The sequence below is a fragment of the Bos grunniens genome, chromosome 16 (assembly GCF_055505025.1).
Source record: "Bos grunniens cultivar Pamir isolate PY7600 chromosome 16, Bosgru_T2T1.0, whole genome shotgun sequence".
Lineage (NCBI taxonomy): Eukaryota > Metazoa > Chordata > Mammalia > Artiodactyla > Bovidae > Bos > Bos grunniens.
Window position 1 is genome coordinate 10,213,961 of NC_141180.1, and position 16,400 is coordinate 10,230,360.

At 38.1% G+C, this 16,400-nt stretch overlaps 1 protein-coding gene across 3 annotated transcripts in view; it reads right to left on the reverse strand.

The window, feature by feature from the left end:
* Positions 1 to 3,144: 3,144 nt before the first annotated feature.
* Positions 3,145 to 16,400, reverse strand: part of NSL1 (NSL1 component of MIS12 kinetochore complex) — a 35,701-nt gene continuing 22,445 nt past the window's right edge. For 2 of the 3 annotated variants that reach the window (XM_086342315.1, XM_086342314.1), the window contains exons 5-6: positions 7,160 to 7,227; positions 3,145 to 4,635 (exon numbers count right to left, since the gene is read on the reverse strand). In XM_086342315.1, coding sequence (XP_086198441.1) covers positions 4,357 to 4,635; positions 7,160 to 7,227 — 347 coding nt within the window. In that variant the 3' untranslated portion in view covers positions 3,145 to 4,356. Of the gene's footprint in view, positions 4,636 to 5,523; positions 6,991 to 7,159; positions 7,228 to 16,400 lie in introns of those variants that run through there. The other variant, XM_086342316.1, reaches the window with a different exon arrangement.

Below are 16,400 nucleotides of genomic sequence, written 5' to 3' on the forward strand. Positions count from 1 at the left end.
GGAAGCCCTGTGTGGATGGGTCTTAAGAGACGAAATGACTCCACAGTAGAGCAATTGGACTGGTCAGCTGGAAATGTGGCTTGGGACCTGCAAATATCATTGTTTGGAGCTCTTTTCTCTGGGGGTTTTTCAGTTTCTCTAAAGAAGGCCCAGCTAAGATGTGTGAGGCTGCCAGTATTCTGGACCTTCAAGACTTACCATTCCAGTACGGAACTTCACTTTGCCCATTTTTTGTTCTGGGTTTCACTCTTCTCTCCAGGTCTTTATTTCAGTTTTTCAGAAGACAAACTCCTTTGGCATAATTACCAACAGTGAGTGAAGGGGATAAGTCACCACCTCATTTTCAGGCTCCTCCATCTCACCTGTCTCTGTGGTGTCCTCCATTCAACTGTCAAGTGATTCTGGGGGTGGGGGTGGGGCGGAATTGGGTTTCCCTTATCAATGTATCACTCTGCAGACAATTAGGTTTGATATCCCTCTGACTTGTTAATCCATTTCTCTTTCCTCCATACACTTTCCTTCTTCATCTGCTATGGTTTGGGGCAACCTACCTCCTGCTTTCCTCAAAAGATGAATCTGTTTCTTTCTTGTTCTTGCTATTTTGGGGTAAATGCCACAAAAGAGGGACCACAGATTCAATGGATTTTCCACTTCCTTGCCCCTCCTGTGTTGACACTAATGGCGCCTCACCACCAATTCTAAGGAGGACAAAATTCTTAAAAGTTGCTCCTGCTTCTCTCTTCAGGTTCGCCTGTAGTAAGCCTCTTTAGACAAGACCCACACAGAGAGACTTACCTGGGGGTCCTCCCGTGCACAGTGCTCCCTCTCAGCCACCTGCCCTGTTGAATTCTCTCACACTGCCGGAAATCTTCCTCCCTCAAGACTGCTCAAATGTCGCCTCCTCCACAAAGACTTCCATGGCTTCTCACCAAAGTTCCCCCACATACATCTATGATTTGCTGCATTGCATGATCATTGTTCTCCTCACTGGAATATGAGACTCTTGAAGTTTTATCCCTTGAGTGTTTTCACTTCCTTTTTTGACAAACCAAGTAATAATAACGCTTGTGGAATGCTCACTATGTATACTATGTGCCAAGTACTAAAGACTTTATATTATGAACTCACTTCTCATAACAACACTATAAGGTGGGTATTATTGTCATCCCCATGTTATATATGAGAACACTGTGATACAGAGGTATCCTGCTCAATTCTATATAGTAACAGTAGAACAGATATCTGAATCCAGGCGATCTGGCTCAGAAACTATGCTCTGAACCTGACTTTTGAACTAAGTAGTGACTACCAGGTATCTGTTGAGTGGCTTAGTAAATAAATGAAGGTATATAGGGGAAAACGAAGGCCTTCAACAGAAGTCAGACAAGCTCAGTTTTACAGACAGCTGCATTCTGAAGCGAAGTAAAAGTCTGATTTCATTGACTTTGTTCTCTACGCAGCCCAAGCCATGAAGGCCCAAGGAAAGAGGTAGAGGGAAAGATTTCTGTTGTCCAGTGTTATGGACCAAACGTTTGAGTCCCCTCAAAATCCGTATGTTGAAGCTCTAAAGTGAAAGTCGCTCAGTCATATCCGATTCTTTGCGACCCCATGGACGAATTCTCCAGGCCAGAATACTGGAGTGGGCAGCCGTTCCCTTTTCCAGGGGATCTTCCCAATCCAGGGACTGAACCCAGGTCTCCTGCATTGCAGGTGGATTCTTTACTGTCTGAACCACCAGGGAAGCCCATAATCCTGCCCCAAGTGTGGCTGTATTTGGAGACAGGACCTCTAAGGAAGTAATTAAGGTTAAATAAGGTCATAGGTGTAGCTTTCTAACAGGATTAATGTTCTTAAAAGAAAAGACACCAATACCGCCCCAACCACCAATGCATGCATGAAGGAACAGAAACTGAATTTGCCTTGATCGTGGGCTTCAAATCTCCAGAACCGTGAGAAATTAAATTTCTGTTGTTTAAGTCACCCAGTCTGTGGTATTCTGTTACAGCAACTCAAGCTGACTAATACAGTTTCTAATGCCTGATGTTTGGAAAACACAGATATTCCTTCAGTGTTTTCAGAAACCAGCTGCTTTAAATGTTCTCTGTCCCTTGAAACTGGATTTGACCTTCCTGTGTTTTGCTTCTTTGTCTGACTTTGGTTTTTGTTGAAAGGAAATTTAAAACTCCATCCAATCTGGCCTTCTTTTTACCATAGGTATGTCACTATTTGATTTTCTATTTTTTCCTTCAATATTTCTTGCAACTACAGACTTTTTGACTTTTCATCACCTTAGCTAGCTAGTTCTCAGTCTATGCAGAAATTCAATTTCTCTTTTTTTAAAACTATTTGGCTGCACCAGGTCTTAGTTGCAGCATGCTGGATCTTTTTAGTTTCAGCATGTGGGATCTAGCTCCCTGACCAGGGATCAAACCCCAGCCCCCTATACTGGGAGTACTTGAGTCTTAGCCACTGGACCACCAGGGAAGTCCCTCCATTTCTCTTCTTAAAAATACTTATCGAGAATAAATTACTGATATCAGCCATGTTTACCTTAGTTAATAATGCTAATATATTTTCTTTCCTAATGGTATTTCATTTGGAACTCTGCTATAACTGTGGAGTAACACTTAGAGCCCTCTAAAAGATTTCAAGTTTCAGCTGTTTGTCTGAGGGCTTTAAAAAGAACAAACTTTTTAATTATAAAAATTTCCAGACCCAGGAGTAGAAAGATTATAGTTTCACACAGATCCAACATTATCAAGATTTTTGCCATACTCACTTCATCTATTCCTCTCCTTTTTTCTTGGCTCACATATTGCAAACCTAAAACATCAAGTTATTAGACTCTATGTATCTCAATATGAATTTCTTAAAAAGAAGATTTTTTAACAAAAACACAATTCAGTTATCTAATCTAGGAGAATTAACAATAATGCTTTTGTTTGCATGCTTTTGAGTGAAACTATTCATAGACTTTTGTACTGATATTATGAAAAAGCACAACATTAGTATAGCAATATTCTGTAGACTCCAGTTTTACAGAGAAATTTAGTTATGTGCAAGGTGTTGACCTACCATCCAACCAAAGCTGAGCTCCAGAAGGCCTGAGACAAGTCTTAAAAATACACAGGATCAAGGCTGCAGTCTTTGTACATTATTTTAATAAAAACACACTATTGCATACAAATATACAGATCTCAAGTTTTAACACTCAAATTCAGAATGCAATAAAGTAGCTTTGTAAGTTTTCTTCACTGAGACAGACTTTCTTATTCATGATTATTAACATATAATGAACAAGAGAAGTACATTATTTTCCAACCTCGTGATTAGTAAATTCCTCTGTAAAGGAATGAAGGTATATAATCGTTTGTAAGAAAACAGCTGGCAAACTAGATGGCCCTGGCTACATTGTATTAATGTGAATAAGTGAAACAATAAGAGCTAGAGAAACTCTACTTAAATGTTTAGAAGTATAGGCAATACTGCTTTCTCAGACTTCTTTCTACCAATCATTATATACTTGATATGTAAACATTCTCAAATGTAAAATAGTTCAATATGATTGCATCTGTATTTCTTCCACAGTGACGTTTGTTTAATGTATTAATCTGATATATATTTTTGAACTGGATTCATCTACAAAAAATAATGAGAAATCCTGAAAAGAAATTATTAGTTCCAAGTCAACTTATGTTTAAAAGTTAATCTATGAAAGCAAAAGTGTGGGTAAGAAACGCCAGCTACATGGCAAGTTTTATTTCTAAGAGAAATTCTTACACAAATAATCATCTTCTTTGTCTTACAAAACAAAACCAAAAAAATTCTAAAATTAATCCCACAAATTCAAATTAGTGGAACTTAGTGTAACAAAGTCAAAGCCAGTCTTGTCATCTGCATGTTAATTTGATAAATCAAACTGCCTTGGGGGAAGGAATCCAAGAAAACAACTGTATCTGCTACTGTGCAGAAATGATGATGACTTTCAGCCCTTAAATAAAGATAACTGTTACAGCTCTTTTTTAAACAAAGACGTATATCTGGGAAATGCAGTGGAATATGTTACTTCTGAAATTCCACAAAAGCTGTAAGGCAGCCAAGTGCTGATGGTATTTAAGGACAGTAAAAGTTTGCACTCTTAATGACTATTGACAGGCTTTATGCCAATATTCAAACAATATGCTTTTCATGGACTACAGATGAAAATATTGTATCACACCCCAATATAGCGTTACTATATTTGTATTAAGGAATCACTAGTTATCTGCTGTTTAAACAAAGTCCTGTCCAGGCATTAGGCTGTAATCTAAATGTTGACAGTGCCTTACTTCACCTCTTAAGATGAATAAAAAGGGCTTATGTATCAAGATTAATTCTCTTTCGCCGCAACGGATACCATTTTCTCTGGGGGCAGTCTTTAGTTCGCTTTCTTCTCAGTACCAAGTCAGTAGCTGTCCTAGTAGAAGTCTCTGCTGGTGTGGTTTCTATTTGTGCTATAAAGCTCTCGGGTTTAACATCTGGTTTCCTACAGCAACTGGAAAAGACTTCCTGGTGGACTCTCTGGAGCTGGATAATAGGCTGCATCTTTAACACTTGGGAAAATCCATCTCCTTGTTCAATTAATGCAGGTAAGGACTTAAAAAACAAACAACAGTAATACTTAACATTAATCTCAGGCTGAAACACAAACACACAGAGATAAGTACAATACTCAAGTCTTTAAACTGTTCAGGTCAAGCCTTTTTCTAAAACCTTATTTTTAAGTCACAGATAATCGATATTACTTTAAAATACCAATTTTAGCCGAGGAATTTTAACAAAAAGCTAAAGCTAAAAAGATGTATTCTATTCCTATTTTATAATGCCTGGTAGTAAAATAAAACTCTAGTAAAACAGGAGGTAACAGGGACTTCCCTGGCAGTTCAGTGGTTAAGAGTTTGTCCTTCCAATGCAGGAGGTGCAGGTTCAATCCCTAGTAGGGGAACTAAGATCCCATATGCCTCACAGCAAGGTGAAAAGATTAAAACACACACACACACACACACACACCCACCCACCCACCCACCCACACACCCACAGAGGAGGTAACAGAATTTCAGAGTTAAAAAATCTAATGTCTGGAATTCTGTATTTTAGGATAGTACAATTTTAGAAATCTTAGAGGAGGGATCAGCACATTTTTCCTATAAAGGCCCATAGAATAAACATTTTAGGCTGTGAGGGCCTTTACATTTGTCACAATTATTCAACTCTCCTGTTCTAGTGTTAAGAGGCCACACATGCATACATGCTCAGTCACATCCCACTCTTTGCCACCCCTTGGACTGAAGCCCACCAGGTTCCTCTGTCCATGGAATTTTCTAGCCAAAAATACTGGAATGAGTTGCCATTTCCTACTCTAGGGATCTTCAGAACCAGGGATTGAACCCATGTCTCCTGCATTGGCAGGCAGATTCTTTACCACCATGCCACCTGGGAAGCCCCAAAGAGACCATAGACAATAAGCAGACGAAAGTACACGGCTCCGTTCCAAAACAATTTTATTTACAAAAACAGGTGGCAGGCCAGGTTTTAGCCTGGCCCACCCCAGTTTGCCAATGTCTGATTAAGAGCATGCTGGGAGAGAAGTGTGAGTACCAGAAAATCATGGGATCAATACACATCACAAAAGAAGGTTATAGAAACAGAGGAGATCTTGAAGGAGTTTAAAAATAATTTTCATGTACTAGAAATCCAAATGTTTTTGTTTGGGCAGAATACATGTCAAGAACATAGACACTTTTATTATTATAATATTAAAACTCCAAGTTGGATATGCAGTTGATGGAAGAAACTTTCACATACTGAGGTGTGCGGAAGTCACTCTGGTTTATACATGATCTAGTTTGAACCGTGTGCTAACTCCAACAGCCTGTCTTACGGCCTGTCAAGCATACCCGTACCTCTGCTTTCACCATGAAAGAAAAGAATGTGCTCATCACCCAGTTACACAAAGGGCGAAGGCACGACCCACTGCAGTCACCCAAGACAGCGAGCCCCGAGGGGAACTCAGGAAGGGAAAGCCAAGATGAAGCATTCTGTGCTTTGGATACACAGGCTCCCAGATAGTTAAGATGCACATTTAAGGACATATTTCAATGACCCCAGATTCCTGCACCTTCCCATACACAGAAAAAAACACTAAAATCATTAACTTGAGACATCTGTTCTTCGCGCTTAGCAGTAATTTTTTACCAAGTCGCAATCTTGACAACATTTTTTTCCCCAGCCAAAAAATTCATATAGACTGGCTCCTCCCCTACCCCTTTGGAGCAGTCCCATCAAAGCTACTGAGAAGCTCTTTCCTGGGCTATAGCCCTTGGTTTGACTCTAATAAACCTCTTCTGCTATTCTTATTATATATTATTTACTGATTATTTGCATCAATACAGTATAATACAGTGGTTAAGAGTACATGGTCTGGAGCTAAACATCCAGGGTTTAAATCCTGGCACAATTATCTGTTTGGGCAATCTACTTAGCCCCTCTAGTTTCCTTATCCGTAAAACAAGGAAGTAGCAGTACTTCTCTCAGAGGGAAAGAGTAAGGATAAAATGAGGTGACACAATATAGGTGAAACAGACGGGGCCTAATTCACAAATGCTGACTAAATGTTAGTGTTATTATCCAAAATTGTTTGATGGATTCCTAACTCTCAGAACTCAAAAAATATAGCCAACCTTTAAAGAAAGTTAAGTTAAAGTGTTAATCGTTCAGTCGTGTCCGACTCTTTACAACCCCATGGACTACAGCCTGCCAGGCTCCTCCGTCCATGGAATTCTCCAAGCAAAAATACTGCAGTAGCTAGCCATTCCCTTCTCCAGGGGATCTTCCCGATGCAGGGATGGAACCCAGGTCTCCTGCGTTGCAGGCAGATTCTTTATCATTTGGGTCACCAGGGAAGCCCAACCTTTAAAGAAGCCAGGTATAACACTGGCACACGGTAGGTACCTAAAAAATGGTAATTATTCTGAATGTTACAGTCATTTAATAACTTCATTAAAGATCTATTTAAAAGACTACTGAGAATTCCTATTACAACAGACTAAGACACATATGAATGCTAAAAGCAAATACCTAGCTACACATGTTATTCACTTATAATTTAGTAGGTAGTTACCTTCATGGCTTCACTGATCTCCTTAGCTACGGCTCCTCCTCTGCATCTCAAGTTTTCCAACCGAGGGGCTGCAAAGAAACCACCAAACAATATTTTAGGCTTTTTAATCTAATACCAAGTCATAAAAGACAAGCAGGTGATATCTGGACAATAATCTGTGAGGACTCTTCACCTTTATTTAACAAGAAAATCAGAGGTTATTCTATATAGAAAACAGAAGATCAGTGAAATAACATACTCTATTTATTTGAATATGATAAGAAGGGAGGAAATAATCTTAAAAGAGTGTGGATAATATACCAATACAAAGTACAGGATGTTGAAATGGTGAATATTAGGAAGCACAATGTATCTACAAATGAGATGGCCTTATTAAAAGTGTTACATCAAAATAATTCCCTACATTAAAACATTGGAAAGTGTAGGGATTAAATTCAATAGAAAATATTATCTCCCACTTTGAAATTCCACCATAATTCAGATTAGATTCAGTAGTTCAGTAATTACATCCACTTAAAAAGAATTCAGAGATCATACAGTCATACTGTTGAAAGGCGATGGGGAACATAGAATGGATAAGACAAAAACAGAAATATGAGAACTATGGAGAAAACGGCGTTTCCCAGGTGGCACAGTGGTAAAGAATCCAACTGCAGATGCAAGAGACGTGGGTTCAATTCCTGGGTCAGGAAGATCCCCTGGAGGAGACAATGGTAACCAACTCCAGTATTCTTGCCAAAGAATCCCATGGACAGAGGAGCCTGGCAAGCTACAGTCCATGGGGCTGCAAAAAGTCAGACACGACTCAGTGACTCAACAGACAGAAGATATGTGGTTGACCTTTGTGGATAGATTCAGAGTAAGAATCAGTGAAGTCTCTCAGTCGTGTCCGACTCTTTGTGACCCCATGGACAGTAGCCTGCACCAGGCTCCTCCGTCCATATGATTTTCTAGGCAAGAGTACTGGAGAGGGTTGCCATTTCCTTCTCCAGGGAATCTTCTCGACCTACGGATCAAACCCAGGTCTCCCACATTGTAGACAGAACGCTTTACTGCCTGAGCCACCAGGGAGTAAGAATAAAGACAAGCAATCTAATTAAAAATTTAATATTCACATAATTTCTTATCACTGTAAAAAAGTTTTTAATATACAGTGTGGCAATAATAGGAAGTATTTAAAAATAATTTTTATTAATAAAAATGAGATTCCTACATTTTGTGTGTGTGCTTCTGTTAATTTAGTAACATTTGGTCCTATTAAAAAGACAAATCTTCCATTACATATTTCCCATTAGCTTTGTTCTACACACTGTACCAAAATCCTTTGCAAGTAAAACTGTTGTTGAAAATTTCTAAGTAATTCATCTTTTGAAAAAAGGGAGTATGAAAGTTGTAAGTGGATCTAAAACATTTCATAATCAGATTGATAAAATGCAACTCTAGTTGCAATGACTTTTTAGTTCAATTTACCTTTCCTGCATATGTAAATTAACAGAGATAGAAAGAATATTTGAAGAAATATGATGATTAAGTCAGAATGGTGGCTACCTCTGAGAGCAGCAGAATATTGACCAGTAAGGAATATAAGGAAACTTTTTGGGGTACAGAGTGTCTGTAAAATTGGGAAGCAGAATAAATATGTGTTAGTTACATTTGCAAATAATATAGTCAATATCTTCTTTTTTAACTTCAAGTTACCTTTTCAAGTAAAATTTAAAGCAATGGATCTAACTGTTAAAATGTAAAAAATGAAATAAATAGGATATTTTCCTGATGTTTCCAGATTTTTGGACAGTGTGACTATATTTACTGTACATATGAAAACATAATGGGCACATTATTTGAAAAGGTACTATTTAAAAATAGGTTTATCCTATGTTAAAGAAGTTGTGGTACATATACACAATGGAATATTACTCAGCCATAAAAAAGAACACATTAGAGTCAATTCTAATGAGATGGATGAACCTAGAGCCTATTATACAGAGTGAATAAGTCAGAAAGAGAAAGATAAATATCGCATATTAATGTATACATATGGAATCTAGAAAAATGATACTACTGAAGAATTTATCTGCAGGGCAGCAGTGGAGAAACAGACAGAGAATAGACCTATGTACATGGGGAGAGGGGAGGAAAGGGTAAGAGGTATAGAGAAAGTAACATGGAAACTTACATAACCATATGTAAATAGATAGTGGGAATTTGCTGTATGTCTCAGGAAACTCAAACGGGGGCTCTGTATCAACCTAGAGGGGTGGAATGGGGAGGGAGATGGGAGGGAGGTTCAAGAGGGAGGGGATATATATATATACTGATGGCTGATTCAGGTTGAGGTTTGACAGAAAATGACAAAATTCTGTAAGCAATTATCCTTCAATTAAAAAATGAATAAATTTTAAAAAATAAATATATTTAAAAAACCATAAACACAGGTTTATCCTATGTTTCCCAACTCTGCAGACAGTATCTAGATCCAAGCAGCAGTTACATACTTTAATATGTATATATGTGTACAAGTTCATCAAGCTGTGCACTGTATATTATAGCTCAATATATACAAACATACACATAATATTGAACAAAATCTCTTTCTCAACATTTACTCTAGAAAAGTTGTATTCAGTTCAATCACTCAGCACGTAGTAACACATGCAACTTGACAAAAAATTTTCTTCTGCAAACACACGCTGATGGACAATAGCTGTTTTCCATCTGTTGCACAAGCAATAACAATGTAAAAAGTGCCAAGTAGTTTGGGATTGCATGTAAAATGGAGTTAGGTCCCAGGCTTGGATAACTACGAACAGATTTTCATACATGAATGTTTGGTGCTGGACTTAACTACGTTTAGTATTCTCGGCCCCTGACTATAAAACACCAGCTATGCCCTCCCAATAGTGCTATAAGTAAAAATTTCCCCCTATTTTTCAAAGGACGGCTAGGGGGCAGTACGGCCCCCGCAGTGAGAACCATAGTGTTCCTATTTTTCAGAATTTTCTTGGGAACAAGAACCTTATTCTCTTAGTCTTGGACTCCCTCCTGCTGAACACAGTGCCTGACTTGTAGAGTAGGTGCTTGAAAAGTATGATGGATGAAGGCTATGACAAAGTTTGCCATGGAGGCACAAAGGTGAGGTCAATCCAACAAGGGAATTGAAAGGCAAGTAAAAACTTCATAGATGTTATAAGAGCTATGTTATAACATAGATGTTATAGACTAAGAAGATTTCATACTGGGTGGCTGGGGGTGAGTGGAAATAGGAGGTGGGTGGTAGAGGATGTGCTATACCAAAACAAGAGAATAAATCAAGAAAGAAGAAAACACAGGAACCAGGAAACATGATCCAAAACAGAAGTAAAGGAAATTCCCAGGATGATGAGGAAAGAAACTGATGGAATGAAAGCTCTTCAGCAGGTCTAAATAGCAAACAGTCCAGATTTGAACAGGAAGACAAAAGGCTCCCAGAGGAAAACCTCCAAGAAAAAAGGAAAGGGTTTTAAAAGTGGATTTGATGCAAGTGTTTACTATATTGAGAGGAATTTTACTGTTCTATTGAAGTGTTTGGGAAAGAATCAGTGAAAGAAACATCAGCAAACAAAGCAAACAGAAAAATAAAGCATTCCAAAGTGGGGGGTAATAAGATGTTCAAGAAAGAAAATACACTCATTGTCTGATTACCTGACTCATACTGAAGAACATTTACATAGTCATAACAATATCAATGCTTAATACTACTGATGATTTTTGACAAAAATGAAAGTGAAGCTAATGGGTGTAGATTATTCTTTTGACAAACTTGGCTATGAAAATGAGAGTTCAGGTAAAAGAAACAAAAGGAAAGGAAGTTTTCCCTACACGTGATCTTCTGATAGTGCATTTCTGTAGTATTATGGGCTGTCATACAATGCCAATCAGCCCTATGTATTAACTTTAGCAACTCTGTGATGGAAGCAGGTTTCATCAGCCTCTTTTTTTTTCAGATGGGAAAAAAGAAGCTGTGAGAGCTGAGAAATGTATATGAACTAAATGAATAACTGAATAAACACTAAATAGAGTTAGAAACTCACAGCACACACTCTTCTATATTCTATACGTAACTTTCCAAACTACCACTTTGCCAGGAATTATACTATACTCATATGAATGTAAGTTAACAAACGGTCAAAAATTCTGCTACAATAAAAATCTCTTAAGATAAAAATGAAAATAAATTATGCCTAGCAAAGAATTTTAAAAAGTCTAGAGTTAAATTTGTTTCAACTATTAACATTTAAGTACTGTTTTGTTTTTAGTTAAGTAAATGAAATTCCTTCTTTGAAAACTAAGGAGCATCAATAATTTTAGGAATAAAACTAAACACACAAATATTTAAAAAAACCCAAAGAGGGGGGAAAAATAAACACAAAAATATGATCACTAAAAATGAAATACGTCATCTGTAAATGTATCAGAAAAGCATTCACCAACATTAACATCTACTCAGGAATTCAAAATACACAAACTTTTCAATTCCTCACTTAAGATTATTTTAAATGGATGCTCCACTTGTGTAACTAGTAAGAGCTTACAGGCACTCCTGATAAACAAACATCGGACTTAGGAATGTCTCACGTCCAGATGCCGGGTCCCTGCCACGCAGGAGATGGATGGGCTTCCTGCAGAAGCATTCTCAACGGCTCTCTCCATCACCTAATGGGAACACCTTCATGGCACCATTATTCATTGTCTCACCACAAACAAAGGTATCACTGAACCCAAATGATTACCTCCAAATTCTATGTAAATGTCACGCAGTAGAACTAATGTGCATCTGAAGTGTGATTCTCCTAATATTTTTCATCATAAATGTGTAGTATTTCAGCTACACTATGTTACATGGGGCTTCCCTGGTGGCTTAGCGGTAAAGAATTCTGCAATGCAGGAGACACGGGTTCAATCCCTGGGTTGGGAAGATTCCTCAGAGGAGGGCATGGCAACCCACTCCAGTATTCTTGCCTGGAGAATCCCATGGACAGAGGGCCCTGGTGGGCTAGAGTCCATAGGGTCGCAAAGAGTCGGACACAGCTGAGTGACCAAGCACATGTAGGTTTACATAGGTCTTTAAAGGGTAGCCAGAAAGTTATTTATTTATAATACCATTTGCACATTTTTTCAGGGGAGAAATACAGTTCAAATTTCAAAGTTCAGATTAAGTATAAATGTCTGAAATGTAACCATTTGTAAGTGGGTGACTACCTGTAAATATTCTAACAATGGCTTAAGCAAGCTGTCATTATTAGGAAAAAAGAGGAACTGTCTCTAAGTCCTTTGCCTGTAGGGTCAGCAAAAGAACTATCATAAAGTCTACTACAGAGAAGCTTAAAATAGATCTTTGTCATCACTACATGTTTAGTGAAGGACAGGAAATAATAAAAAGGGAGCCTCGTCAATTAATTTCAAATAACTTTTTTTTAAAGTTGATGATATGGAAAGAATGATTAGTTTCACGAATAGGATCACAAAAGGTTATAAATGACAAATGAAAACTCATCCTATTGGTAGGTAGTTAATTAGAAGACTGCTGCAAAGATATATATATAAAAGTTTGCTCTTAAAAATGTGGAAGTTAGGCACCCTTGAGTACACTGCCTTCCCTAGTCACTTGCTTTCTAAAACACAGGGAAATGAAAAAGTGGAAATGAAAGATTGAGTAATCAACCTTGTTTTGCTTTTAGGTCATTGCACTGACTAAACTAGGAAACATGAAATTCCAAAAGCCTGCACAAATTCAGAAATTCAGCAAGAAAAAAAAAAGCATTAACTGAGTGTTTCCTTTCCATTTCCACTGTATTTTATGAACATGTATGAGCAAGCATGCATAATATAGGATGTTTGGCTTATACTAGTTTCTAAAAAGGGTAACTAAAGGCATGAATAAGAACCATGAGTTAAAAAGTAGCATCCCTGGTGAAAAGGAAACCAAAAACTAAGCAGTGATTTATGACTTTCCGGAAGATAACACTTTGCCATAATTTTAACTCATCTGTTTAACACACGTGCTAGGATCCTTGGCATCTACTCACACCTGCACCTCACCAGCTCCTTCAGTACTCAAGAACTGCATCTGTCTTAAGGTACCACATATTTTCAAACTCTTAGCTTGTGTTATCTGGTCTCAGTCAAGACTCTAACCTTCTCCTGTAATGCTCTTCCCCTCTATTCCTTCCACTACAGCTCAGTAGTCTCTTGTTCTATGAATATTCAAGCTCATTCTTAGGAACCTTGTTCTAGCTCTTCTAACTGAAAAGTTCTTCCTCTTGATTGTCACAAGATAAATTCCTTCTTGTTACTTCCTCAGAAAAGTGTTTCCCATCACCTAAACACATCACCCTAGCACTGATGTTATTTATTTTTCTATTTGTTGCTACTTTCCTTCTCCCACTAGAACGTAAGCTCCACAGAGCAAGGACCCTGTCTGTATCGTTCACCATTACATCCTCCACAGTGAGAACAGTTCTGGCATACCGTAGACATTCAATAAATATGCTGAATGCATGGGTGAATAATAGTCATGAGGTAAGTATTTACTGAGCATGATGCTATATGCTGGTTTCATATAATGCAAACAAAAATGCAAAGTAAAAAACTCATGAAGCTTTCAGTTTTGTGAGAAACCATAAAGAAACAAACAAGCACATGTCATAACAAATGATATTATGGAAATAAACAAGTATTATGACAGAGAACTGGGGAGAGATTACTTTTACCAGGGTGAGTAGGAAAGATCTCTCTGTGGAGGTAGCATTTAAATGAGAAAAACTGAGAAGATGTCAACCTTAGAAGTGACTGGGGGAAGTAAACTCATACACTTAGGATCATTTTATCTATGACAAAGGAGGCAAAAAAATACACACTAAATAAAAGACAGTCTCTTCAACAAGTAGTGCTGGGAAAACTGGACAGCTCTACATGTAAAAGAATTAAATTAGAACATTCTCTAACACCATATACAAAAGCAAACTTTGCTAAAATGGATTAAAAATCTAAATGTAAGACTGGATACTATGAAACTCCCAGAGAAAAACAGGCAGAACACTCTGACACAAACCACAGCAGTATTTTTTTTGGATTTGTCTCCTAGAGTGATGGAAACAAAAACAAAAATCAATAAATGGGACGTAATTAAACTTAAAAGCTTTTGCACAGCAAAGGAGACCATCAGCAAAACAAAAAGACAACCTGAGGAAAAAATACTTGCAAACTATGTGACTGACAGGATTAATTTCCAAAATACACCATCAGCTCATATAGCTCAATAAATAAATAAATGGGCAGAATACCTAAATAGATATTCCTCCAAAGAAGACATACAGAAGGCCACCAGGCACATGAAAAGATGCTTAACACTGCTAATTATTCAAGAAATGCAAATCAAAACTACTATAAGGTATTACCTCATACCAGTCAGAATGGCCATCATCAAAAAGGCTACAAATGATAAACCCTGGAGAAGGGGTGGAGAAAAGGGAATCCTTCTACACTACTAATGGAAATGTAAATTGGTGCACCCACTATGGAGAATGGTATGGCAGTTCCTTGGGGATTCCCTGATAGCTCAGTTGGTAAAGAATCCGCCTGCAGTGCAGGAGACTCTGGTTCAATTCCTGGGTCGGGAAGATCCCCTGGAGAAGGGATAGGATACCCACTCCAGTATTCTTAGGCTTCCCTTGTGGCTCAGGTTGCAATGAATACACCTGCAATGAGGGAGACCTGGGTTCGATCCCTGGGTTGGGAAGATCCCCTGGAGAAGGGAAAGGCTACCCACTCCATTATTCTGGCCTGGAGAATTCCATGGACTGTATACTCATGGGGTTGTAAAGAGTTGGACACGACTGAGCAACTTTCACAGCAATTCTTTTAAAAACTAAAAACAGATCTCTCAGCAATTCCACTCCTGGGCATTTATCTGGAGAAAACTGTAATTCGAAAAGACATATAGCCAACACTATGTTCACAGCAGGACTATTTACAATAGCCAGTCAAGACATGGAAACAAACTAGGTGTTTACTGACAAATGAGTCAACAAAGATGATGTGGTACATACACACAATGGGACACTTCTCACCACAACAAAGAACGAGATGCCACTTGCAGCAACACTGATGGACCTAGAGATTATCATACTAAGTGAAGTCAGACAGAGACAAGTATCGCACAGTATTGCTTATATGCGGAGTCTTAAAAAATGATATAAATGAACTTACTGACAAAAGAGAAACAGACTCACAGCCATAGGAAACAAATTTATGGTTACCCAAGTGTAAGAGGGGTAAATCAGGAGTCTGAGATTAAAATATACACACTACTGTATATAAAATGGATAACCAACAAGGACCTCCTTACTATATATTAATAGCATAGGGAACTCTACTCAATATCTTGTAATAACCTACAATGGAAAAGAAACTAAAAAACAAATACCCACACACATAGCTGAACCACTTTGCTGAAAGAGAGGGTCTACAGAGGGCCAGAACAAAAAGGAAAGCTTTTGAAATGAATCTGGAAGGGCCAGGTCACATAAAGGAATGGTGAGAAGGTCGAAGTCTATTATTCTTTAAAATTGGAAGACTTTAGGATTTTAAGCAGAGAGGAATGAAAGTTGATTTGTGTTTTTAAGAGTATCCTAAATTTCTAGTCAAGCTGGTCTTGGAAGTTCATAAACTCCCCACTTTTGTCCAAAGTACCACTGGATAAATATAGAAAAATTTTAAAGACAAATTCAAAGCATGTACAAAGTAAATTTCTATGAACCAGAAAAAAGTAGAGGAGAAAAGCTGTTAAGTCAGGCTAAAGTTACAGATCCAATGGAGGGCAGACGGAAGATAGGCAGTAAGTAACCAGGAATTTGCTCCCCACAAGATAAAAAGGTATCAACATGCACCAGAGGGGCAGGGAATGGGGAGAGCTGGCCTCATACATGAAACCAAGGGTTCAAATGGAGTTTTCCTACCCTGAAAATGAGGCTGGGGGAAAAAAAACCAAACTGAGCTACTGAGCTGCAGCATACTTAAAGCTACACTAGATGATGGGAGAAAATGCCTCAAAGCCAGGGCCTATATTAAGCTGCCTGCTGACTTAGTGACTAGATCCACTATCACCAATATTACAGTGGAACAGGGGCCCTCCCAGTGTCAATTTAAGATGTGGTTCTTGCCTGGGACTGTTCAAGGGCCAGACAGAAGGCAACCACAAAAC